Genomic DNA, 26267 nt, shown 5'->3' with positions numbered 1-26267 from the left:
TGAGGCCTGGATTAAAATGAGATGCTTGTTTGCATTTGTTTGTTGTTTAGGTCAATAGAATTTACTTTATTATTATTATTTTATTTTGCTTTTTAGGGCCAAACCTATAGCATATGGAGGTTCCCAGGCTAGAGGTGGAGTGGACTACAGCTGTAACACCGAGCCCTGACCCACTGAGCGAGGCCAGGGATCAACATGCATCCTCATGGATACTAGTCAGATTCATTTCTGCTGCACCACAATGGGAACTCCTGGAAAAGACATTTTGATAAACCTAAGGAACAATGCTGTGTGTGGCTTTAGTTTCTATGGTTTTGCTTTCTGGAGAGTTAGAGAAACTAATCAAATCTAAAATAGGCTTTACATCCTTTTCTCTGACCTTAAAAGTTGGAGTTTAGTAGCTTTCGAAAGCTCCAATTTACAGCAGGCCATTTCTCTCTTATCCAAACAGAACAAAGTTTAGGTACCATCTGAGCATCTGAGCATCTGAGCGTGTTCAACCCAATGACAAAAATCTCAGTAATTGTGTTAAGAAAGGCTCTCAGGAGTTCCCGTCATGGGCAGTGGTTACCGAATCCGACTAGGAACCATGAGGTTGCGGGTTCGGTCCCTGCCCTTGCTCAGTGGGTTAAGGATCTGGCGTTGCTGTGAGCTGTGGTGTAGGTTGCAGACGCGGTTCGGATCCCGCGTTGCTGTGGCTCTGGCATAGGCCGGTGGCTATGGCTCTGATTCGACCCCTAGCCTGGGCACCTCCATATGCCACAGGGGCAGCCCAAGAAATAGCAAAAAGACAAAAAAAAAAAAAAAAAAAAAAAAAAAAAAAGGCTCTCAATGGCTGGTATTTTTGTTTGTTTGGTTTTATGGGAGCAAAAGCAGATATTTTGCACAGAGTTATTGTGAAATCCTTATTTTCACAGGGAGAGGGAGAGGAGTAAGATGTATGAGTAAGTAGTTCTTGCAAATAAGTGGCATATAGCCTAAGAATGGTATAAAGGATTGTTTTAGTTGAGGTGTGAATAATCATTTTTAGTTTAATAATTACAAATTTTAAAACGTGTAAATCAGAACAGTGTCAGGCATGTGGTATGCAATAAGTGACTAAAGTTTGAGAAATTTTGAAATTAGTTCTCATTACTATCAGGGAAAGTCCAAACTCCCTCTCATGAATCATGAGCCCTGGAGGGTGAAGGAGAATTGGGCTTTGGAATTGGCCAGACCTAGTTTCCAGCTTGACTCTGTTGTTTATTATCTCTGGGACCTTGAGCAAGTTGCCCTTGTGTCCTGGTCAAGGATTGCTGTTGCAAAGAACAGAAATTCAGGGAAACCAACCCAAGTTAAAAAGGAAGTTATGGGGGGCTGTAGGGGAGTCTCATGAACACGAAGGGCAGAAAGCAGTCTGCTGTGTATGTTTGTGTAGGCTGTGCCCTGGACAGGGGGAGCCCCGCCGGAGGTGGGGTTGAAATCTGGGCTGCGCTCCACTGTAGGGAGGAAAGGGAGACACGAAGGGAGAGTGGAGCTGAACCTCACGGACGCTAAGAAACACTTAGCAAGTGTCTCCAACTTGCTTACTGTACAGGGTCTTGCAACTATTTTCTCTGAGTCTGTGCCATTCTTTCAGGTCTTTCCATGGACTGTTGTTTTTTTTTTTTTTCCCCTTTCCCATGGCTTCTCATTGCCCTCTAAAGCTGAAGTTTCTGAGCCTTGGCCTTGCTGGGGAGCTGACTTATGTGGCCCTGACTCCATTTGGACTTGTTTCAGTTCAAGTATCCTGTATTGTCTCACTAGAATCTCTGGGTTCAGACTGGAGAGGAGGGAGAGAGAGGCTGGTGGGCTGAGTTCAGCCTATGCCTTGACTCCCTCTATTCAAGTGTCCAGTCAGCAGGGGAGAGGCTCAGGGTGCTAAGGGGGAGACAGAAAATCCTCTCAGGAGGAAATGTGAGCAGGGAGGGAGGAAGTGATGTTTCTAGAGAATTTTTTTTTTCTTTTTCTTTTTTCTTTTTTAGGCCTGAACCTGCTGCATATAGAAGTTCCCAGGTTAGGGGTTGAATTGGAGCTGCAGCTGCTGGCCTGAGCCACAGCCACAGCATCTCAGGATCCAAGCCATATCTGTGACCTACACTACAGCTCACAGCAATGCTGGATCCTTAATCCACTGAGCAAGGCCAGAGATCGAACCTGCATCCTCATGGATACTAATTGGGTTCTTAACCCATGGAGCCGCAGTGGGAACTCCCATTTCTAGCAATTCTTTGCTCACCCTCTTTGCCTTATTGTGAAATGGGATAAAAGGCCTGCTTTGCAGATAAAATTGGATAATTTGGTGCTAATATGTTATATGTCTATATTATTTTCCTAAGGCTGCTATAACAAATTACCATGAACAGGGTGGATTAAACAACAGAAACGTGTACTCTCAGTTATGGAGACCAGAAGTCCAAATCAAGGTGTCAGCAGGGCTACATTCCCCCAAAGGGCTCTAGGGGGGAATCCTTCCTTGCCTCTTCCAGCTTCTGGTGGCTCCAGGAGTTCCTTGGCTTGTGGCAACAGAGCTCTAGTCTCTGCCTCCATCTTCACATAGCCTTCCCCTCTCTGAGCATCTTCTCCTCCTCTTCTGTCTCAAATCTTCCTTGCCTTTTTCCTACAAGGATGCTTGTCACTGGATTTAGGGCCCAGCTAGATAATCCAGGATAACTCATTTCAAGCTTTTTGACTCTCACATCAGCAAAACCCTTTTCCTAAATAAGGCAGCATTCATGGATTCCAGGGATTTGGTGGGTATGCCTTTTGGCGGCCTTTTTTTTTTTTTTTCCAGCGTAACATGTACCTGACGCAGTGCAGGCTTATAGTAATGGTTCATGCATGGGGCCATTAGGATTCTAATGGGTTCAAGTGATAATGAAAGTCAGTTCTTGGCAGGTGCAAGTGCTCTTCAGGTATAACTTGCAATGCACAAAAGCACCATTCCTTCAGAGAGAAAGACCATGAACAAGGGACAATGTGATTGATAATCAGCTGCTGGATGGAGTGGATCCCTGTCTTGGATCCTTGGTTTCTTGGGTCATTCTGTGACTCAAGGCAAAGAAGTCTAGTCTCTGCTTTCAGTGAGAAAGTCAAGTCTCCACAGTAGTGGAAAGAATATAGCTTTTTGTGTATGGTAGGTCTTGATTTTGGCTCTCTTTGAAACTGATTGTATGACCTTGGGCAAGTAAATTAATTCCCCTAAGCTTCAATTTTCTCTTCTCCAAAAAAAAAAAAAAAAAAAGGCTAATAAAAATTATTTCCAGGTGTCCAGGTGTTGTAAGGATTAATGGATGCAATATATAGAAAATGTCTTAACAAAATCATGTCTCTCTTTTACTTAAAGCTTCTAGTGGTTTCCATCTCTCTTTGACAAAAAGCCAAGATTCTTGTGATGATGTAAAAGGCCTTTGGCCTTTTTTTTTTTTTTTTTTTTTTTTTTTAGGCTGCACCAATGGCGTATGGAAGTTCCCAGGCTAGGGGTTGAATTGGAGCTGCAGCCACTGGCCTATGCCACAGCTGCAGTAATGCCAGATCTGCGCTGTGTCTGTGAGCTACACCATAGCTCATGGCACTGCTGGATCCTTAACCCACTGAGCGAGGCCAGGGATTGAACCCATATCCTCATGGATACTGGTGGCGTTTGTGACTGCTGAGCCACAATGGGAACTCCCCTTTTGTCATTTGAGTCTCTTTTCTTTTAACTCCTACTATCCTCTCCCTCACCCCTTACTCTCCAGTTAAAGTGACCTCCTGCTGTTCTTCTAACACACGACACATCCCTACCTCAGGGCATTTCCACTTGCTATTTCTCTGCATGGAAAGCTTTCTTGTCAGATAATGAATAGCATGACTTACTTGCTTACTTTATTTAGGGCTTTACTAAAAAATCACCTCCTCAGTGAAGCCTTTCCTGGCCACTCTATCTAAAATTTCTCCCCACCTCGCCCTTCCCAATACTTCCTGTCCCCTTCCCTGATCTATTTATTTGTTTATTTCTCATCACTAATCACCATCTCACACTGTATGCACTCGTTTCCTTTCTGCCATCTCCACTGGCATCCTGTGAAAACAGCAATTACTACTGCGTCCACTGCTGTATCCCCAGTTCCTAGATTAAGGTGTTACACATAGTACATAGTAGCATGAAATAAAAATTTGCTGAGCTGATGTGAATGACTGATTCCTACTTCTGTTTTACCCCTGAGCTTCAATTTCCTAATCTGCAAAATGGGAATGACCGTACAGAGCACAGGCCAATGTCATCTGGCCTGTGAGCGCCTGGAAGAAAGGCAGTACTTACTTGAGTTTGTATTTATACTCTCTATCCCCTGACCTGGCACACAGGAGGCATGAGGTGCATGGTGAATGAATGAGCAAATAAATACATAACAATTTGTGAGATGAAAATAAACTGTGATGCAAGTTTATAAGATGTAGCATGTTGGCAATTAAGAATCATTACTGCACTAATAGCAACATTTTGCATTTTGATATCAATGATTTACAAATACAAAGCGATTCATTTCTTCATTTGTTTGGCAAATATTTACTTGCACCTTTTATGTGACAGGCATTTGTTTTAGGTACTGAGGCTATAAAGTCAAAAGGACATGGGTGCCACCTTAGAGTTACTGGCTACCCCGTATGGGAAATGGACACGGGAACGGCTAGTTTGAGAACAGTGGGGTGCAACAGCTTCCCACAGTTGTGATGTTGGATCATCAGTGAATAATGGCTTCAAGAGCAGAGGTCCTGGGGGTCCAAGCAGAGGAAAAGTGACCATTTCAATTCAGGGCAGTTGAGGAGCTTTGTCAGAGGAAGGGATGCTTGCAAGGAGTCTGAAAAGGATGTTATTTTGCCTGGGTAAGAAAGTGAGAAAAGTCATTCTAGCCTTGGAGAATCACGTTTTCAAAGGCCTGAGAGTTGTGGAAGGGTATTTTGTTGCCATTGTCATAACAGCAGTGGCTGCTAACATTTATTGAGTCTAGACTATGTTCCAGGCACTGTCCTAATGTGTTAAATGCAAAAACTCTACACAGAGGAATAACCTACTAGAAATTCTCATGCCGTTTATCCCCACACATCCTATGGGTGGGTAGAACAGGTTTATTATCCTCATTAAGAAAAGAGAGGAGTTTCTGTCGTGGCACAGCAGAAACGAATCCGACTAGGAACCATGAGGTTGTGGGTTTGATCCCTGGCCTTTCTCAGTGGGTTAAGGATCCGGCGTTGTGGTGAGCTCTGGCATAGGCCAGCGGCTATAACTCTGATTCGACACAGCTCAGATCCCAAGTTGCTGTGACTGTGGCTGTGGCCAGGACCTACAGCTCTGATTCAACCCCTAGCCTAGGAGCCTGGGAATTTCCATATGCCTCAAGTGAAGACCTGAAAATCAAAAGCAAAAAAAAAAAAAGAGAGAGGGAGAGAGAGGGAGAGAGAGTCTTAAGACTCATTCTATTTCTACTCTCACTAAACTGGTATCTGAATAACCTAGTAAAAACCTAGTAAACTCAGAACCTATTTTTGTTTTCTTTATAAATTGTTTTATTTCTTTTTAGTACCCATCATTATTTGATACATACCTCTCTCTATATTTTTTAAGTTTGTGCACAATCTCTAGACGTGACAGCAGGGACTTTGCTGTGTCATATGACCCAAGCACGCAGGTGGCCCTTCATAAATATTTGTTGAAAAAAAAGGGAAGAAAGATGTCGTGGGGATCTTTCTAATGATGTTGGCTCATCAGGGAACAATGGCAGTCAAGTGTTTTCTTACAAACCAACTGTATCTGATTTCTTGTTTTCAGACAGCACAATTCAACTGGGATCCAGAGACGGTGGGCCTTATTCATGGATCTTTTTTCTGGGGTTATATTGTGACACAAATTCCAGGTGGTTTCATTTCAAATAAGTTTGCTGCCAGCAGGTAAGAGAAACTGATTTAACATGAGTGTTGCCTAGGTCATACTATGTCCTCTCATAAAATAGGCATAATTGGCTCTCAACTGAGTGGTTCAGAATGACAGAAGTCATTCCTAAAGCTGTGATTCACAGACATGGATCTTGTCTGACCCTGTTCTTAAGAGTCTCTTCTTGTTTACTTTTTTGTCTAATCTAATCTATCTTGCAATTCTTTAAGTAATTATGTAGTAAACAGATCAATTGGTTCTGAGTCAGGAAAAACAGTTCCCGGACCTTAAGTAACTCACTTGGTGACCTCTCCTGAGTTCTTTTTTCCTCTGAGCCTCAGTTTCTTCATGTGTGAAATGGCATTCTGTGTTGCTATGTATCATGTTAATATCATTCTGTACCATACAGTGTTTTTCATGTCTTTAATTACCTTGAGATTCTATAGTAGGTGCTTAAGCAATTAAAAGCGGCATTCCTGCTGTGGTGCAATGGGATCCATGGTGTCTTGGGAGCGCTAGGACGCAGGTTCAATCCCTGGCCCGGCACAGTGGGTTAAGAACCCCGAATTGCTGCAGCTCAACTTAGGTTACAACTATGGCTAGGATCTGATCTCTGACCCCAGAACTCCATATGCCACAGGGCCAAAAAAAAAAAAAAAGTGTCCAGGACAAAAGGAGTTGCCTCAAGGCATAGCAAGTGCTCTGTCACTAAAATTATTTAAACATAAAATGATGGCCATTTGTAGTGTGTATATGTACCAGAAAGGGAGTGTACTAATTATTTCTAGATCTCTTCTAATTGTAATTGACTTTACATATGTTGTGATGTGTATGTTTTATAAAGTGATTTTTTTTTCAAACTCTAAAAAAAAGCACTCATTAGATGGTAATAAAATTAATACAGTGATCTACCAATGAGCATTTTCTAAAAACAGAGAAATAGAAATAGAAGATAATCAAATAGAAGTGAAAATATCTCAGCTCATTGCTCATTTAAGTATTGGTTTTTGAAACTTGTTTCAGTTACCTCTGTGTATGAATACGTGTTGGGCTGCAATATAAAATTTATTTTGTTTTATGGGTCAAGGACAAAAAAGTTTGAAAGCACCTCCATAAGGTCTCCAAAACATGTGTAAACATGACTCAAATTTACATATGTTCTTGCCTAATTTGCATCCTTTATTTATTGTCACTTACCTGCTGTATTTTATTATTTATTTATTTATTTAGTTAGTTAGTTAGTTTTTTAGGGCTGCCCCTGCAGTATATAGAAGTTTCCAGGCTAGGGGTCAAATTGAAACTTATGCCACAGCCACAGCCATAGCAACGCAGGATCCAAGCTGCATCTGGGACCACGGCTCATGGCAACACCAGATCCCTGACCCACTGAGCTAAGCCAGGGATTGAACCTGCATCCTCATGGATACTAGTTGGATTTGTTTCCAAGGTGCCACAACGGGAATGTTCTGCATTCTTTTCAAAAATTGAAAAAACTTTGGTCCCTATGGTCTCTGGGGTTGAGGCTTATACTTCTGATCTGAAGATAAATAACACAGAATATAATTTCCCAGCATGTAAAAAAGTCTGGAGCATCAGTAACACATATGAGAAAGGAGGAAAATGCTGCCTGCTCTCTTTTCCCAGGACACTCCTGTCCAAGTGGGGAGGAGAAGGCACAGGGTACTGGGCAGAGAGTTGGTGGCTTTATCCCCATCTGGTAAAGTGTGAGCAGAATTGGGAAGCAGGAGACCCAACCCAAATATGCAGAAGTAACCAGGGAATGGTCAGAATGGATCAGAACCAAGAAAGATGGTGGGCCTCCAGCAAGCCTGCCTCATGCGGGTCTATCTCCAGCTTCAGGATCTCATCCAGGTCATCCCTGTACCTGTTCTGCCAAACACCTTCCCATGATTGGTCCAGGGACGGGGGCTCAGGAATCAAAGCAAGCCAACACTCTAACTTGGAACACACCAGACGCTAACAAAACATCTGTTTCTCTTTCTATTAATTTCTATAGTGATCCTCCATGAACGGTTAGGTTCATTCCTGGTGTTTAATGAATGTGTCGTATCCACCAGGGGGCCTGCCAGTAACACAGTGTTTTGGTGTCTCAGGGTCTTTGGAGCTGCCATCTTCTTAACATCGACCTTGAACATGTTCATTCCTTCTGCAGCCAGAGTGCATTACGGCTGTGTCATGTGTGTCAGAATTTTGCAAGGTCTCGTCGAGGTAGGAGATTCTTTTCTTAAGCAATTTTGATGTCACTGAAGGCAACATGGTCCTTTAGAAATGCCAGCGTTTGGAGAAAATCCCCTTTGCTCAAGTTTTCCTGTCTTCCACCTTGTCCTGCTATGGCCACCCTCTGGTTATGGCCACAGCTATGAATACTTTGATTAAAATGCCTCCTGTGATTCCACATTTATGCACAATAAAAGACCATTTCACAGAGTGCAGAAGTTCAGATGAGGCAGGAGTGATCTTAGAGATAATTTAGTCTAACCCGTACCATTTAATAAATTTTGAAACGGAAGCCCCAAACCTATAGGTCACATAGCAAGGGCTCTTTCCACTAAAACAATTTAAATGAATTTATTAATAAATCTGTCAATGTCTAAGGTTGTAGTCTTACATGGAGATTTAAGTTGGTGAGGGAAGTTGTATCATATATAGAGCCAGAAGGTAAATATTTTGGACTTTGCTGGCCATCTTATGGGCAGTTGCAACTTCTCAACACTGTCACTGTAGTGCAAAGGCAGCCAGAGACAATATTTAAACATGTGGGCATGGCTACTTTCCAGCAAAACTTTTTAGACACTAAAATTTGAATTTCATATGATTTTTACATGGCAGGAAATAGTCTTTCAATTTTTTTTTCCTGGCAACTTAAAACTATAAAAACCATTCTTAATTTGAGGGCCATACAGAAACAGGTGGTGGGCCAGATCTGGCCCCAGTTTGCCAACATCTGATGTAGAGAAATGCTTCCCAAACTCAGCCATTTACCTCTAAGCTCTGTCACTTTTGTCACATCCGCACAACTATTCGTACTATTATTTGCTTATGGTTTTTCCTTAGATCAATTTACTTAAAACCCAGACAAAACCAAATAAAAGAACCTCATCATAAGCAAAAATATTTTTGATATCATGTGTTTGATGTGCTAGTTATATTTTTTTCTAAAGCATATTAGGATATATATGTAATCATCATAATAAAAATCTAGATGGTTGTAGCACCTTAAATCCAACTGTAGTCCCACTAGAAGTACATATTCCACACTTTGGAAAATACTGAGGTGGTGGAAAGAACATGATATTTATTAGCAGCCGTGAAGACTAGAGCTTGTCACTGAATGGCTCTGAGCCCTAGGTTCTCTATCTTGAAAGGAGGGAGTGGACTAGCTGGTTGTGGAAGTCCCTTTCTGCACTGATACTGTATAGTAATGCAAACTATAAAGACCCCCTTGCTTTTCCCCACCATGCTTCCACTTGAACTGATATTTGAATTTCAGCATCTGTGCCATGGATCAAAATAGCTGACACATATTATTTAGTATCTATATGTTGAACTTTTGTATTGTAGTGTTACATAAGCAAAGTCCATGTTTTAAACATAAAAAGGAACTGGAGTTGAATCAAATGATCTATTTTCAACTGTTTGCCAGGGTGTGACCTACCCCGCCTGCCATGGGATGTGGAGTAAGTGGGCGCCGCCTTTGGAGAGAAGCCGACTGGCCACAACCTCTTTTTGTGGTAAGTGTGTAGGAATCCTAGCAAGTTTCATTTAAGAATGTTTTGGGGGAGTCCCCATTGTGGGCCAAAAGAGGTGAACCCGACTAGTATCCATGAGGATGAGGGTTTGATCTCTGGCCTCCCTCAGTGGATTAAGGATCCGGCGTTGCATTGAGCTGTAGGTCACAGATGCAGCTTGGGTCCGGCGTTACTGTGGCTGTGGGTTAGCAGGCAGCTGCAGCTCCTATTTGACCCCTAGCCTGGGAAGTTCCATATGCCGCACCTGCAGTCCTAAAAAGAAAAAAAAAAAAAAGGAAAAAAAAAGAAAAAAGAAAAGTTTTTGGCTTCAAGTGAATACCCCCTCAACAAGAGATTGGCACTTGCCATCTGCCTCTACAAGGATTGAATCTTGAGCCGCTACAGCTGCGGCTACACCCCCTGAAAGGAGCTCAGGGTGGAGATCAGGAGTGAGGTGCTCTGGGAAAACCAGCAGAACAAGTTTTCAGATAGATAGATATTTTCAGGAGAAGATTTTAGAAGCCCAGTTCTTGCATCTCCTTGTATGTAGAAAAGCACTAAAATCCTTTATGGTGACGTTGGCTCCTTGCGACTCACAGTAACCTTCATGAAACCAGCAGCCACCTTCTGTAAAATCTGTGCTTGGTTGCATGTACCCTCCTCTTCACCAGAATCATGCATATACTGACCTTCCCTCCTGCCTCTTTGGAGCAGCATCTCAGAGCTATCTGAAATGCTGCCTCCTGGCTCTAGTCCTCATTTTGCCCCTAGGAGAACTTAACTCTCAACTTTTAAGTTCTGCATACTTTTTAAATTGACAGTCCTACTAATAGAGTTTATTTTTTTCACATATCGGACTCCAAATGTGAATAGCTGCCAGTGTGGATTCTGCCGCCTTGTGATCTACACACGAGCCTCTGCCTGTTCTGACTTTCTACTCCTCTGTCCTCAGAGTGATAACTTTTTACATTCATGCTTGTTCCTCATGTTCACAAAATGGCTATCACAGCTCCAGGCATCAAGCCCCTATTGAGGGCAGGAAGAAGTGGGAATGGGTGTCCTAAGCACGTCTGTTTCTTTCATCAGGAAAGCAAAAGTTTTCCCAAAACCTTCAATAGGCTTCCATTTATATTTCCTTGGTCCTCATTATGTTGGATGCTTTACTAAGACTGCAGAGGAATCTAGGAAAGCAAGTGCTTAGCTTTTTAAGGATCTTTAATAGAGAAAGGTAAGAAGGATCAGATTGCAAGTGGTTGTAGGATTAGCCAACAAATGATATATTTTCCAAAGTTGAAAGTAGAAGATACAGAATCATCAAGGCCTCCATTGCTTTTTATAAATGGAAAAAAAAAATCAAGATTTAAATTTAAAATCTTTTTTCATTGAACTGAAATGAAAGTCCAATGACTTTTCCAAGGTCACACAGCTACTAAATTACAGAGCTGGAGCTAGACCACCTGCTTCTTGGTTCAGAACTCTCTTCACTGCACACTACTATGTATACATTATCATGGGAACTGTTTAATCAATTTTCGCCATTATCCTCCAGATAAAAATGAAGTGGACACCATCCATCTTATCTGAAAGTAAATTACTGGCTTTTAAGTAATGATGGGACTTTAATTCCTGGGTCTCTAAACTTCACCTTGTTAAGTCTGTCTCACTAGAAGCCATGACTTTGCAACTGGCTCCTCTATGAATTTCTGGGAGTAATGAGTGTTCAGAGGGCCTTCTAAGTACTGATCAACATTTGAATAAGAACAGCACATGCTGCCACCACCAACACAATTGTAAAATCTATCTATTTATTTATTTTTTAAATGGGGAAAGTGGGAGTTCCCGTCGTGGTGCAGTGGTGAACGAATCCGACTAGGAACCATGAGGTTGCGGGTTCGATCCCTGCCCTTGCTCAGTGGGTTAAGGATCTGGCGTTGCCGTGAGCTGTGCTGTAGGTTGCAGAGGCGGCTCGGATCCCGCGTTGCTGTGGCTCTGGCGTAGGCTGGTGGCTACAGCTCCGATTAGACCCCTAGCCTGGGAACCTCCATATGCCGAGGGAGCAGCCCAAGAAATAGCAAAAAAAAAAAAGACAAAAAAAAAAAAAATGGGGAAAGCGGTTCAGGAAGGCAAAATTGCCTTAGGCCACAAAAAAATCACAACGCACCTATGCAGAATTAAGATCAGAATTGAGGTCTGCTTAGTTTTTCAAGCTAGCGTGCCTTTTCTTTCTTTTTTTTTTAATTTATTTTTTATTGTTAGTTCCCCCAACACGCTTCCCCCCCCCCACTGTACAGCATGGGGACCCACTTACACATACATGTATACATAATTTTTTCTCCTGTTGTCATGCTGTGTTGTAAGTATCTAGACATAGTTCTCAGTGCTACACAGTAGGATCTCATTGTAAATCTGTTCCAAGAGCAATAGTTTGCATCCGTTAACCCCAAGCTCCCAATCCCTCCCACTCCCTCCACCTTTCCCCCCTCGCCCCCCTTAGCGTAGCGTGCCTTTTCTAACACAAGCTAACCTGTACTTCTTAGCTATACAGGAAGCTTTATTTCTCTAAATGCTTTTATTTATTTCTATTTCACGCTTTTTACCTCAAATAATAATGAGATCCCTGGGAATTTCATGTGACATATTCACCCATGTGCTATTTTGTTCTTAGTTTGGAATTGCAGGCACAGATCAGATGTCTTTACATCTTTAGTCTCTCTCGTCCTTAGAAACCATTTCTGTCCTCTCATTGGTAGTTCAGGATCATCTCCACCTCCACTACTGTTCTCATACCAACTCTAGAAGAATCTAAGATTCAACCCCAACTGACCTTGACCTATTTTCTGGATGATTTATTTATAAGGCCTTCCATTTTGATTTGCCAGCAAAAGAAGAACAACAAGCAGCCGCTCCCCATTCTTAGTGTCTTTATAGCCCTAAAAGGGCTGATTTAAGAAATGGTTTGACTCTTAAGGAATGTTACCTGATCAAGGTAACAGGTTTATTACATTTCCCAGCTAAGGTGTGGCCTTGGTTTCAAAGAACAGCCAAAGGAAATGTCATTAGACGTAAACCCAGGCTTGGGGATGATTTGTCTTTACGACTTAAAAAATATTGGAGTTGGAAGGGGCTTTAGAAAACATCGTCATATCCATTGTTTTATTTTTAAATTAATTTTAATTTTTTATACTTAAAACTCATTTTATTCAGAGACATAGTTTTGTTTTGTTTTTGTTTTTCTCCCCCAGTTTTATTGAGATATAATCGACATACAGCGCTGTGTAAGTTTAAGGTGTACAACATGGTTCGACTTACATACATCATGAAATGGTTCCCACAGTAGGTTTAGTGAACATCCATCCTCTCATATAAATATGACATTAAAAACACAGGAAAAAATCTTTTTTCCTTGAGATGAGAACTCTTAGAATTTATTCTCAACAACTTTCATTTATACCATACAGCAGGATTTCATGTTACATCTCTAGTACTTATTTATCTTTAAACCAGAGATTTGTACTTTTTGACTGCCTTCATCTCATTTCCCCTCTCTCTACCCCTGCCACAGATAGCCACACATCTGACTTCTCTTTCTACTTCCACTGCTTTATAGTGCAGGATGCTGAGGCTCAGGGAGGGGAAAAAGAGAGAGAGTGGGGACAGAAGTGGGGACTCTCACCCGCCCCCCACCTCCAGTTCAGCTGGTCACATCTCTTCACACCATTCAACAAGCATTGGAGGGCCTCCTTCTTCCTCTGGGTGAACATGCAGAGGGATCAGGGTGCAGCTGGGGCAAGGTGGGTGAGAGCCTGTTGGGATAGGCTCAGGGGCTATGGGTGTGGTAGGAGGTTACATTCACCATGTCTGGAAGGATGAGGAGGAGTTTGCCTAAAAGACAGGGAAGGGCAATTTCAACTTGTAAAATTGCCTCAATGAAAGAATGCGTCTCTTTGTTGATGAGTGAACGAAGCAGGACTGAATTATTAAATAGTTAAGGTTAAAGGCTTTGGATTCCAGCAGACCTGGCTTCCTGTCATTTCCACCCACATGGCTTCAGGAAATTTATCTCCCTTCCTTCAGCTTTCTTGTAAAATAGGGATGACCAATTTAATCAGGTTGAAAACAGGGTTGACTAAAAGTCAGGGGTCCAGAAGACTCAGTATGATACTAGGTACACAGAAAGCACTCAGTGCATCTTAGTTGGTGGTTATCCCCTGACCCTCCCTCTTTGCATCATCTAAACTAGAGCCCCCAGACCCCCTACTGCCAGGGCATTTGGTCCAAGAAGGAAGACCACCTTTTCCACACCCACAGAGGAATCAGACCTGCAGCTCTTCTTTCTAAGCCATATGCCCTGGAAGGCTCGCTTTATTGGTTTGAGGAAGTCTGAGGTTTAAAAAAAATGCTCTGTCATCCTGTACGTGACAGTAGCAGCAATAGTCGGGTTCATGAAGCACTAACTAGAACATCTTCATGTACTACTCGTCAAAACAACCCTGTGAGATAGAGATCTCATGCCCATCTTCTGTCGGAGGAAAATTATTTGGAAAAATTGAGAGCCTTCCTTGGGTGTTATGATGTTCAGATTTTGGATTCCGGGTTGGGCCTTTCCTAGCTAATCAGGCTCAGCTTGGAAAGATGGGCTTTAATCGCTTTCTCTGGAAGATTCCCCAAGCTCCTATTTCCTGAAGGTTTTCCTCAACATTGGGATCCAGGATTTCTTTTTTCTGCTCACTTTTTCCAAAGCAAGAATTTTTTCATTCATGGAGTTCCTGTCGTGGCGCAGAGGAAACAAATCCGACTAGGAACCATGTGGTTGTGGGTTCGATCCCTGGCCTTGTTCAGTGAGTTCAGGATTTGGCGTTGCTGTGAGCTGTGGTGTAGGTCCCAGATGCCGCTCGGATCCTGAGTTGCTGTGACTGTGGTGTAGGCCAGCAGCTGTAGCTCTGACTCGACCCCTAGCCTGGGACCCATATGGCACAGGTGCAGCCCTAAAAAGCAAAAAAATAATTTTTTCATTTATACCCAGAGGGAATTTCAGATGGTAATTTTTTTTGGGTTCTCCTAATATTTATTGGGAGTTCGCAGGGCTCGTGTTTTCTCCAGCAGATATCATTCAGCTGCCCAAGATAGTGGAGGCAAGGTCACTGCCTCCAGCCCTCATTAGCTTATCTAGACAAGATAAACATGCACACAGAGCTAAGTATTTACAAGGCTAGGTATTTACAAAGTGAGAAAGAAATGAAAAAATGAACCCATTTAGGAGGTGGGTGGAGACAACAGCCATCCTGGCCTTCCTGCCACCCTGAAATTGAGCTATTTCCTGATATTAAAAAAATTGAGACTCCAGAAGGTATGATCTTTTCATAGTTTGAAGCTCCTCATTTAAAGACCTAGGAAATTCTATCTCAATAACACTGTAAGAAAACTTTTTAAAGGCATTCCCGGTGGTTCAGTGGATTAAGGATCTGGCATTTTTATTTCTCTGGTTACTGCTGTGGTGCAGGTGGGATCCCTGGTCTGGAACTTCCATATGCTGCAGGTGTAGCCACCTCCGCACCCCCCAAAAAACACCAAAACAACAACCACATTAAAAAAAAAAATAAAGACCTAGGTGATACTCCTCCTGAACTGTGAGCTTTCAGAGGCAGATCCACCTGTTCCTTTACCTTCTGTCATCAGCAGCCAGGATTGTGCCTGCTTGAATCTTTCAAATTCCTCTTAGGTTTTTCTCCTCTTTCATTCTTTCTCTTGTGTTCTTCCAAATCACAGCACCTGAGCCATCTTGGTCTAATCCCTCCACGGCATCTAGATGAAGTTAAAGGGCGACCTGCTGGCCTTTTCTCTCCTGGAATCCCTGTTTTAAGGCCCCGTGGGAGTATGGCTGCCCCTCTGCACAGAGGCACTCTTAACTCCTGCTCGGTTTGTCTCGTCCTCAAATCTCATCAACTCTAAATGGGTTGAAAGAGCTTACATGATGGCTGTTTCCCTTAACCTTCTCTTGTTCTAGGTTCCTATGCGGGAGCTGTGATTGCCATGCCGCTGGCTGGGGTGTTGGTACAGTACATCGGATGGGCCTCTGTCTTTTACATTTACGGTGAGTGATTTGATGTCATGAATTCCTGTGAGTGGCTCTTAGAGCTGGTATTTGACGGGATTGGCTGAGAAATGATGGTATGAAAATAGAGATCACTACGACAAAGTTTATCATATATGGAATACTGATCTAACATGATTCATTTAAAGTTGATATTGAAGTAGAATTTCTTTTTTCTCTTCCTTTTTTTTTTGTCTTTTTAGGGTTGCACCCATGGCATATGGACATTCCCAGGCTAGGGGTCAAATCAGAACTATAGTTGCCAGCCTATACCACAGTCACAGCAACGTGGGATCCGCGCCACATCTGCAGTCTACACCACAGCTCATGGCAATGCTGGATCCTTAACCCACTGAGTGGGGCCAGGGATCGAACCCCTGTCCTCATGGATACTAGTTGAGTTCGTTACTGCTGAGCCACAATAGGAACTCCTAAAGTTAAATTTCTTTTCTTTTCTTTTTTTTTTTTTTTTTTTTTTTTTTTTTTGCCTTTTCTAGGGCCTCTCCCTCGGCATATGGAGGTTCCCAGGCTAGGGGTCGAATTGGAGCTGTAGCCACCGGCCTACCCCACAGCCACAGCAATGAGGGATCCGAACTGCATCTGCAACCTACACCACAGCTCACGGCAATGCCAGATCCTTAACCCACTGAGCAAGGGCAGGGACCGAACCCGCAACCTCATGGTTCCTAGTCGGATTCGTTCACCACTGCACCACGACGGGAACTCCAACTTGAATTTCTTAATGAGCAGAACATCATCTTTCTTTAAATACCAGTTAATAACCACAACAGTAGGAAAATAAACCAGGCACTTTCTCCCTGATGAACATTGTGCCATTTGACAATATATTGAAATTTGAAAAATTTAGAGATGGAGGAAAATGAGACCATCTCATTAAGCCTTTTGTTTTTCAACTGCAGGTATGCTTGGGATGCTTTGGTACATGTTTTGGCTGTTGCAAGCCTATGAGTGCCCATCAGCTCACCCAACAATATCCCATGAGGAGAAGACCTATATAGAGACAAGTATAGGAGAAGGAGCCAACTTGGTTAGTCTCAGTGTAAGTAGAGACAGACAGATGAAAACCTGCCTCTTTGCTATGAGTATTTCTCTCAGTGATTGTGTTATCTTCTTAAGAAAAATAATCTGTCAGGCTATTCACTAAAGATCTCATGGTATTTTTACTCTCTAGAAATTTAATACACCATGGAAAAGGTTTTTCACATCGTTACCGGTTTATGCAATCATTGTGGCAAATTTTTGCAGAAGCTGGACCTTTTATTTGCTGTTGATAAGTCAGCCTGCTTATTTTGAAGAGGTCTTTGGATTTGCAATAAGTAAGGTAAACACATAGATGCTTCCAAGTGTTCTTGAACTTTTAAATCTCTTGCTTCTCCTGAAAAAAATCTTTGCATGATAAAGTAATTAAATTGCTGATCATAATTCCTAACAGTGCTGTGACACCTAATGCCTTGGAGGTCAGATAAGTTACACATTCTATGCACAGTATACGTAGCTATTTAATTTCTTCTTAGTGAGGATCAGGGCTGTACTAAGCTGCTTTTAGAGGTTTCTGTTCTGCCCGATCTCAAAGTGTTTATGAAGCTGACTCAGGGACTGCATATTAGGCAAGGATCAAGAGATTTAAGGGTGAGAGGGTTTTTTTCTTCCCCCTATAAATTATTCAGTGAGCAACAGTAATAACGTTAAAGCTCACTGTGCAGATTACCCCTCTCTCCGTAATGATTGTTGTAGCAATAGTGCACAGTGCTCTGTACCATTTAGAACCTTTTCATTGTCCCCAGCCATGGCCATTAGGTTGCTGTGTTTCAGGGAGGAAGTATGTGGAGGTAAAACATAAACTGTCAGCCTAAGAGAATTAAGCCTTTTTCCCACGAGGGGAAGAAGAGCAGCCTCATAGAGGTGGATGTCAGCATAGCTACAGATACTGTCAGAAAGGGCTAGCTTAGCCGAGTAATGGTGGCTGCCATCCGCGAACTCACTCTGTGCCAAGTGTTTAACTGCCACATGCCAAGCATTATGCTGGGTGCTGGGGCCTCTTGGATGAATAAAAGTCATCTCTTCCCTCAAGGAGCTTCTGATCTGGTAGATTCGATCTCCTGGATAGGTCAGTTAGGCCTATCCTTAAAACCATTTGTTCGTTCTTTGTTTATATAAATTCAGGCCTACCACAGTCCTATGGAATTAGAGGATTAAAGTTGGTGGGAGGGGGTGCAGTGGAGATGGTGGGGCAGGGCAGGGTGTTAGGGAAGTCTCTCTCTGGGAAGGAGCTCGACATAGCACGTGGTTTCTTTTCATTCCAGGTGGGTCTCTTGTCAGCAGTCCCACACATGGTTATGACTATCGTTGTGCCTATTGGAGGACAATTGGCTGATTATTTAAGAAGCAGAAAAATTTTGACCACAACCGCTGTCCGAAAAATCATGAACTGTGGAGGTACTGTGGATTTCATAGGTGCTTAAGCAGCTTTTATAGAATGAGATGAAACTGAATTGCAGCATTATTTTGGAGGTTATAGCCAATCACTGGGAAGGATCTTAAAGGCCCTTAAGTCCAACCCCCAGCAGATACTTGAGTGTCCATCACACCCCTGCGGAGTGGTCGTTCAGCCTGTACTTGGGCAACCAGAGATGGGACAACCTAGATGACACATCAACGGACACACTGGCAACTGCAAACATGCTTCTTTCATCTACTCTTAAACCAAAGCAACATGATTTACTGTTACATATCTGTTTATTGTCTATCTTTCCCATACATCCTTCCACATGCAGAATCTTTCGCTTTTGTAGTTTATTCCCTTATCTCCCTCTTCCTTTACTACATATATTCATGTTTTGGTTAAGAAACATAAGTATTTTCTCTGAATAGTCTTCTTTCCTCTCAGCATATGCTTATGCACGGGGTTACACACACATCATCATCCTCTTTCTTGTTTTATTTATTTAGTTCCTGTTTTGCGTTTTTGAGTTTGCAAAGATAAAGTGGACGTTGGGCGATTTTCCAAAAGAGGTAGCGAAAAGTAATTATGAACCCCTCCAATGCTTATGATGGCTCACCTTTCTAAAACCTTCTGCTTTCTCCTTATTTTTTTTTTTTAATTTTGATTTTAAAATTAGCATTTATTCAACCCTTTCTGTGCCAGACACTAAGTTCTTGACAGGTATTTCTTTATTTAATCCTGATAACCACCCTGTGAAGCAAGTGCTATTATCAAACCCGATTTACTTGGAAGACACTGGGGTATGATAAAGTGACTTGCTCAAGCGGCTAATCCTATGCAAGATCCCAGGTCTGCAGGAACTCAGTGCCAATGCTTACAGTCACGACCCCTAGCTCTCCAGGGGATTGTGATTGGCAGGTGGGAGGTAGAGGACAGTGCCATCTATGGGCGGAATGTGGTAACTGGGCTACGTTGAAAAGGAGGGAATGGGGGCACTGAGACCAGATAGATGCGTCAGGGCCTTTTAGAAGTGAAGATCGTAAGGAGGGATGCTCTGATCCCATAGCATCTCCGGAAGGAAGTCTGAGCAGGGAGATTGGGAATAATCTGTCAGCATCTGGTCTCTCACCAGTTTGACTGCTGGTCCCAGGCAGGGAATTGGGAGCCTGCCCTTGGCATGAAACTTCTGCAGGAGATCAAGGGTTGGCAGGTGTGGGCTTGCTCCCTAGCAGGCAGGACAGGAAGCTCTGGGGAACTGCATGCAGGATCCTCCCCAAGGGAGCTGAGGTAGGCAGAATAATGGCCTTAGAACATGTCTGTGTCCTAATTCCCAGAACTCGTGACTGTGTTTCCCTACACTGCAAAAGGAACTTAGCAGATGTGATTAAATTAAAGATCTTGAGAGGGAGAGGTTATCTGTATGTGCCCAATATACTTACTAAGGTCTTTATAAGAGGAGGCAGAAGGGTGGTCAGAGTCAAGAGATAGAGATGTCACAGGGGAGCAAGGGTCAGAGTGATGCAGCCACAAGCCAAGGCACGCAAGCTGACTCTAGAAGCTCAAACAGCAAGAACAGAGTTTCTCCAGAGCTTCCAAAAAATGAAGCTCTGCTGACACCCTGAGTTTAGCTCTGTAGGATCCATTTCAGACTTCTGACCCCTAGCACTGTACCATAACTTTGTGTCGTTTTGAGTCACTAAAGTTGCAGTATTTTGTTATAGTTGCAATTGGAATCTTCTATAGTAGTCAAAATACCGGCTAATGATCAGATTGTGTTCCAGCTAACGAGCCCTCCATACCAGGCCCTGAATATATCTTTCTCTCTGACTTGGCTCATTCCCCTTCCCTTTACTCTGAGTTCTGATCACCCTCACCAATCTCTATACATCCTCCTACAGCAGCTCAAGCCTTTTTCTTGTGTTTTAAGGCAATGCCCCTCTCCAGTGATTGCTCCTTCCCATCTATGCACTTGGCCGGCAACTTATCCTGTACTTGCTTATTGCAGATATTATAGGAAGGTGTTTTAAGCAGAGGGAATAGCATTGCAGTGGCCCTGAGCAAGCATGAACGTGGCATGTTAGAGAACAAAAGGAAGGGAAGTCGGAATGGCTGGGGCTTAGTGAGTGAGGTGGAGAGTGACAGAGATGAGATCAGAATAAACAGCTGGGGGAATTTCCCTTTGAGGTTCAGCGGTTAATGAACCTAGGATCCATGAGGATATGGGTTCGATCCCTGGCCTCGCTCAGTGAGTTAAGGATCCGGCATTGCTATGAGCTGTGGTGTGGCTTATAGACTTGGCTTGGATCCCACGTTGCTGTGGCTGTGGCATAGGCCAGCAGCTGTAGCTTTGATTCAACCCCTAGCCTGGGAATTTCCATATGCCACAGATAAGGCATTAAAAAAAAGGCCAAAAAAAGAAAAGAAGGCGCAGCTGGGGCCAGGTTGTGGGATACCATGTAGACAGACCTATGCAGAGCTTGGGTTTTCTTTGAAGTGCATTGGGAAGCAAATTGAGTGTTTAAAGGAGCAAAAGGGACTCACTCTGATTTATGTTTTCAAATCTAAATAATATAACATAGAGCAAAAGACAGGAGACTGGCCAAGGGGCTATTTCTTATTAAATTTTTTTTTTTATTATAGTTGATGTTGTTCTGTCAATTCCTGCTGTACAGAAAAGCGACTCAGTCATACCTCTCAAGGGGCTATATTTCAGTCATTCTGTCAAGACAAGATGCTGTCTTGAACTAAAATAGCATCAGTGGAGGTGGGGACTGAGGAGGATGGATTTCTAAGTTCTGTGAGCCTTATTTTCTTCTGTAAAATCTGAATAATAATGTTTATCTCAGGTGATTGTTATAAAGGTTAATGTGTAAATGCACCTAACATGGGTTCAACATACAGAAGTTTCTTGACATATGCTTTTTTTTTCTTCTGTGTTCAGGTCATTTATAACCCAGTTTTCCAAAGGAGGCATTCAATAAATGTCTGCTATTTGATCATAGTTCCCATGGCCAAAAATATGCAGCTTCTAAGCCTGGAATTTGAAAGACAATTCTGGGTTTATTTGTTTATTTATTTAAAATGACTCTTTACTCGCTTTATTATTATTATTATTATTTTTGTCTTTTGTCCTTTTTAGGGCCACACCCGCGGCATATAGAGGTTCCCAGGCTAGGGGTCTAATCGCAGCTGTTGCTGCCAGCCTATGGCAGAGCCACAGCAACGCCAGATCCGAGCCGTGTGTGCAACCAGTACCACAGCTCATGGCAATGCTGGATCCTTAGCCCACTGAGCGAGGCCAGGGATCGAACCCGCAACCTCATGGTTACTAGTCGGATTCATTTCCGCTGTGCCACAATGGGAACTCCAATTCTGGGTTTAAATTCTACTTGTACAGCCTTTTCTAAAAACAGTGCCTTGAAGACTCTAAGGACATTTTTATAGGAATGTTTTGGTCATATGCAATTTTGCCCCATCACCTTTGCTTTTCCATAGTTGGTAGTTTGGATGATGGGGGTGGTGATAACTCTCAAGGATTTTAAAATGCTACAAACTGCTCACTGAGAACAAATCCTATTTTGCAGAAACCAGAATGCCTATGTAGAGTTTTCCCAGCCTCCATCCCATCTCAAAAGGAAAAAAACAACAAAAAACAAAAAACCCTCTTCACATATCTGTTCCTGTCATTTTATACTTTGAAATAGCAGGACCTGTGAATTCTACACAGAAAATTAAAAAGAAAAAAAAAAAGATCATGCTTGCCCCACTTTGTTTAAATACAAATACAAATATCCAAATACAGAGATGCTGGACTAGAGATAAAGACAGAGTTTTGTGCCATTGCTGAATAAGCCAGATTGATGTAGGTACAATGAAGCACTGGCATGATCTTCCAGAGACCTTTAGTTGGTTTCATATTTTCTAAGTTGAAATACAGAGGGCATTTCTCATCTGAGAAAGATCACACATTTCTTGGGGTCTGTCACCTCCTTCTTTTCTTTCTACAGCCCAGAGATGTTTGCTGCTAGCATCATTCAAAGTGAACAGATCACCTTGAGACATGATGTTCCATTCTAGTTCAGGGTATATTTCTAAGATCCTCAAAGACAGATGTCAATCATTATACCTCTCTCTGTAGTACTTGGAAAGTGTGATTAAGATCACAAATTCAGTCTGCTGAATTGGTTGCCTATGTAAAATTCAGATTGTTTTACTAGGAAATGAAAAGTTTTCTCAGGCCTTTCAATCCTAGTTCTCTTTCTCTCATCTTCTCTGAATAAATTTACTTTCCAGTGATCTATTACCCCTGAAGTTCAAAATTTATCCTTCAACTCCTGAGACACACAGACCTATCTCTAGCATTTTTGCTGTAGATAGGAACCACTTAGGTTCTTAAGTGGTTTTTCTTTCTTCGAGAATTTATTTGCTAAAGAGCTTTCCCTGCTCCCCACCAATAGATGAACCAGTGTAGCATATGTAAGTTTTTTTTTTTTAAACCCATGATGTATTTATTCTAATTCTTGAGGTAGAATTAACTTTCTGGTATCACTTTGTTGAGAGTGTTAAAATAAAGGAAGTTTCAGCCCTGTGCCTTGTTGCTTAAGACAGGCCACTTCTAAAATATAAATGGTATGCAAAACACTAGTAATTTTCCCTACATATAATTTAAATTGTTGAAACAAAATTCATAATGAGTAGAAATGGTATAAAACCCAGAGTTTATTTTTTATTTTTACATATGTATGTATTTTAAATTTAGAAAAATATTCAATTTTAAACAACTTTCCATTTATAGTTGTTACAAAATATTAGCTATATCCCCATGGTCTACAATATATCCCTGAGCCTATCTTACACCCATTGGTTTGTACCTTTCCCTCTTCCACCCCTGTGTTGCCCCCTACTCCCCACTGGTAACAAGTAGTTTATTCTCTATATCAATGAGTCTATGAAGCCCACAGTTTAAAAAGCCCTTCTGCATCCATAATTTCATTGATCCTCTTAGGTGACCATTTAAAACAATTATTGATGCTTGCCCTATTTCTATGAGAGTTTTGAAAAGATGGTCTCAGAAAGGTAAGCAACTTATCGAGGTTTATAAAGAGTGCTTTAGCTTGTATTTCAATTTATTTGTCTTGGGTTTCCTTTCTTTCCTTCGAATTTGTTCATCAAGCATTATTTATCGAGTTCCCACTGCATGCTAGCCAGGCTCTGTGCTATAGACATGCTGTCCCTCCTGGATCAAATCACAGTTTTGTGGGGAGGCAGAAACACACATGGAAAACTATAAGCAAGTTGAAAATTTCTATGAAATGAGTAAGAAGGAGGTGTCAGCTTCAGCGGTGGGTGAGGGTCAGGGTTGTCAGGAAAACTTGCTAGAGGAAGTAATATTTAAGCTAGACTTTCCCAGATGGTAAGATTTCTCCAGAAAAGAGACGTAAGTGGTGGGAGGAGCATATGGCAGCTGAGGGAACAGTCCATGGAAATGCATGATGAGCACAAAACAGTACTGTGACCAGGAAACAGCTGATAGGTATGTGTGACAGCAGAAGGCTTTCCATGGACTATGGGTGGTGGGCAAGGAGGTGAGAGTGGCAGAGGATAAAACTGGAACAGCAGGAGTTCCCGTCGTGGCGCAGTGGTTAACGAATCCGACTAGGAACCATGAGGTTGCAGGTTCGGTCCCTGCCCTTGCTCAGTGGGTTAACGATCCGGCGTTGCCGTGAGCTGTGGTGTAGGTTGCAGACTCGGCTCGGATCCCGCGTTGCTGTGGCTCTGGCGTAGGCTGGTGGCTACAGCTCCGATTCAACCCCTAGCCTGGAACCTCCATATGCCACAGGAGCGGCCCAAGAAATAGCAACAACAACAACAACAAAAAGACAAAAGACAAAAAGACAAAAAAAAAAAAAAAAAACTGGAACAGCAGGAGGATTTGTTCTCCAGCACTGTCCTTATAGTGGAATCATTGACAAAGACTTAAGTAAAGGGGCAGCTGATCAGATTTGTGGTTTAGAAAGATAATAATCTAGAGGGTGGGTCATAGGAAGAAGAGATGGGAAGACCAAGAAAAAGTCTGTTGAAGTTGTCCAGGTGGGAGGTAATGAGGCCCAGAAGGAAAACAGCGGTAAAGGAGGGGAAAGCAGAGTTCGGATCTGACAGATATTTCTGAGGCCGAACCCACAGATTCTTATGTGGAAGCTGAGGAAGAGAGAGAAGTCCAAGGTGATTCTGAGATTTCTGCATTGGACTTTGAGCTACCACTTGTTGAGCTTTGCCCGTGGGCTGGTGACGATGCTCAATACCTTACCTCCCCAATTTCATTTCACCTTCCAATGCTCCCAGGTTGTATTATTAGCTTCATTGGATGGTGGCGGGGATGGGGTGGGGGGGAGATGAAGGACCTTAATGGTGGAGTGACCTGTCCATGATCACATCATTAGTGATTTTGAGGTGAACACTAAACTCAGACCTGTCTGACAAAGTCTGGGTTCTAAATACAGGTGGATAGAAGATTAATTTGGAGAAGGACAGAATGTGGCGGTAGTTCGCATTGTTTGTTGAGGAGTGAAAACAAGGGGAAGAGAGAGTTGATTTGGGCCTGCAACTCAAAGGACAACTGTGGGGCCATGTCTGGAATCACCAGCGGACGGTCTCCAGGGTGAAGCATCGGTGCATTGTCTTCCGCCTCCCAGTGTACTTCGTGCTCCACCTTTCTGTCTGCTATCAGCTGCACTTGTGTATGTGTTGATGAGAAGAAACATCTTCACAATTTCCTCATCTTTTTTTTTTTTTAATTGTGCTGGATTCACTTATTCTGAAGGAAAGGAACAGAAAGTACTTTCGTCCTGCTGTATTTTCTATGCAAATATCTCACGGCTTTATGAAGAGGCCTGAGAGCTTTGCAAACTTCTGAAAGGGAAGAATTTTCCCTTACGCTTTACAAGTGGTGAGGCTCAGCTTTTGGTTTCAGATATTCACTATGGCTTTCTGGTCCTTTTAGCAATAACTCTTAGAGAGTCATTTTCTTTTTCTTTTTTTCTAATTTTCCGTGAGAGCCTATAACTTATGTCAAAGGAGAATCATTGATGGTTTTCATATTTAGAAATGGCAGGAGGACCGACTCATAAACAACTGATAATCAACATCCTGCATCCCACAGCATTATTGTCCCTCCTGGGACCATTCACCTGGTGTTCAAGTTGCAGTAGGAAAATGTTGGAAGGCTCACAGAACTCCTGGGTGATATTAGCATCATCCTATAGTCAAGAAACAGCCTGACAAACATTGTAAACATTATGCCAGAATGTATATGCTGAAACCTTGGGTGCACGGAAATAGAAATAAATTCTTAGTTGATAAATTTAAGAACTTGGGCTGACTGACATGAAAATGACATTTCTCTCCCTCCCCACCCCCCACTGTTTTCATCTGCAGGTTTTGGCATGGAGGCAACCTTACTCCTGGTGGTTGGCTTTTCTCACACCAAAGGGGTGGCTATCTCCTTTCTGGTGCTTGCTGTGGGATTTAGTGGTTTTGCCATTTCAGGTAAAGTGTCCTTTGGGTTTCCAAATCTTTTCTGTAGATAGAGCAAGGCTTGGAAGAATGGAAGGAAAGGATATGTACCATCTTCCTTTGGTAGCCAGGTCATTTCCAAGAATCAGGGCCACTGGCTAGAGACTTGCATCTCGTGGGGATGACTTTATAAAATCACTGAGGACTGAGCTTCGGAGCCCAGTCAAGCTGGAACTGTCACTGCTTTCTCCATCTTGGAAAGAGACACAAGTGCAGGCACCCCCTCTGCACCCCCTGAGCAGAGTGTGTATCTCTGGGTGAAGTGGTACCTTCATATTTTAGCAGCAGGTCGCCCTGCCTGACAGATCTTGTGGTCTTTATGAGCCTCATCTCCTGCTGGAGAACTGCTAATATTAGCTCAGAAAGTGAAGGATGTAGTCATTTGACATATAGGCATAGAATCGGAAGGCTTTGTTTTTCTTTTTCAGGTTTTTCCTGACTGCTTTGTTTGTTTAAATAGTC

At 42.5% G+C, this 26267-nt stretch overlaps 1 protein-coding gene across 1 annotated transcript in view; it reads left to right on the top strand.

Annotated features, from left to right (window-relative positions):
* Positions 1-26267, top strand: part of SLC17A8 (solute carrier family 17 member 8) — a 67832-nt gene that overhangs the window by 31030 nt on the left and 10535 nt on the right. Inside the window, 8 exon segments of the mRNA XM_021092718.1 lie at positions 5828-5946; positions 8044-8158; positions 9594-9681; positions 15683-15769; positions 16690-16829; positions 16962-17111; positions 18094-18226; positions 25668-25778. Coding sequence (XP_020948377.1) covers positions 5828-5946; positions 8044-8158; positions 9594-9681; positions 15683-15769; positions 16690-16829; positions 16962-17111; positions 18094-18226; positions 25668-25778 — 943 coding nt within the window.

Source organism: Sus scrofa, chromosome 5 (assembly GCF_000003025.6).
Source record: "Sus scrofa isolate TJ Tabasco breed Duroc chromosome 5, Sscrofa11.1, whole genome shotgun sequence".
NCBI classification, from domain to species: domain Eukaryota; kingdom Metazoa; phylum Chordata; class Mammalia; order Artiodactyla; family Suidae; genus Sus; species Sus scrofa.
The sequence above is the reverse complement of the archived record's forward strand: the minus strand, read 5'-3'. Positions and strand labels throughout refer to the sequence as shown.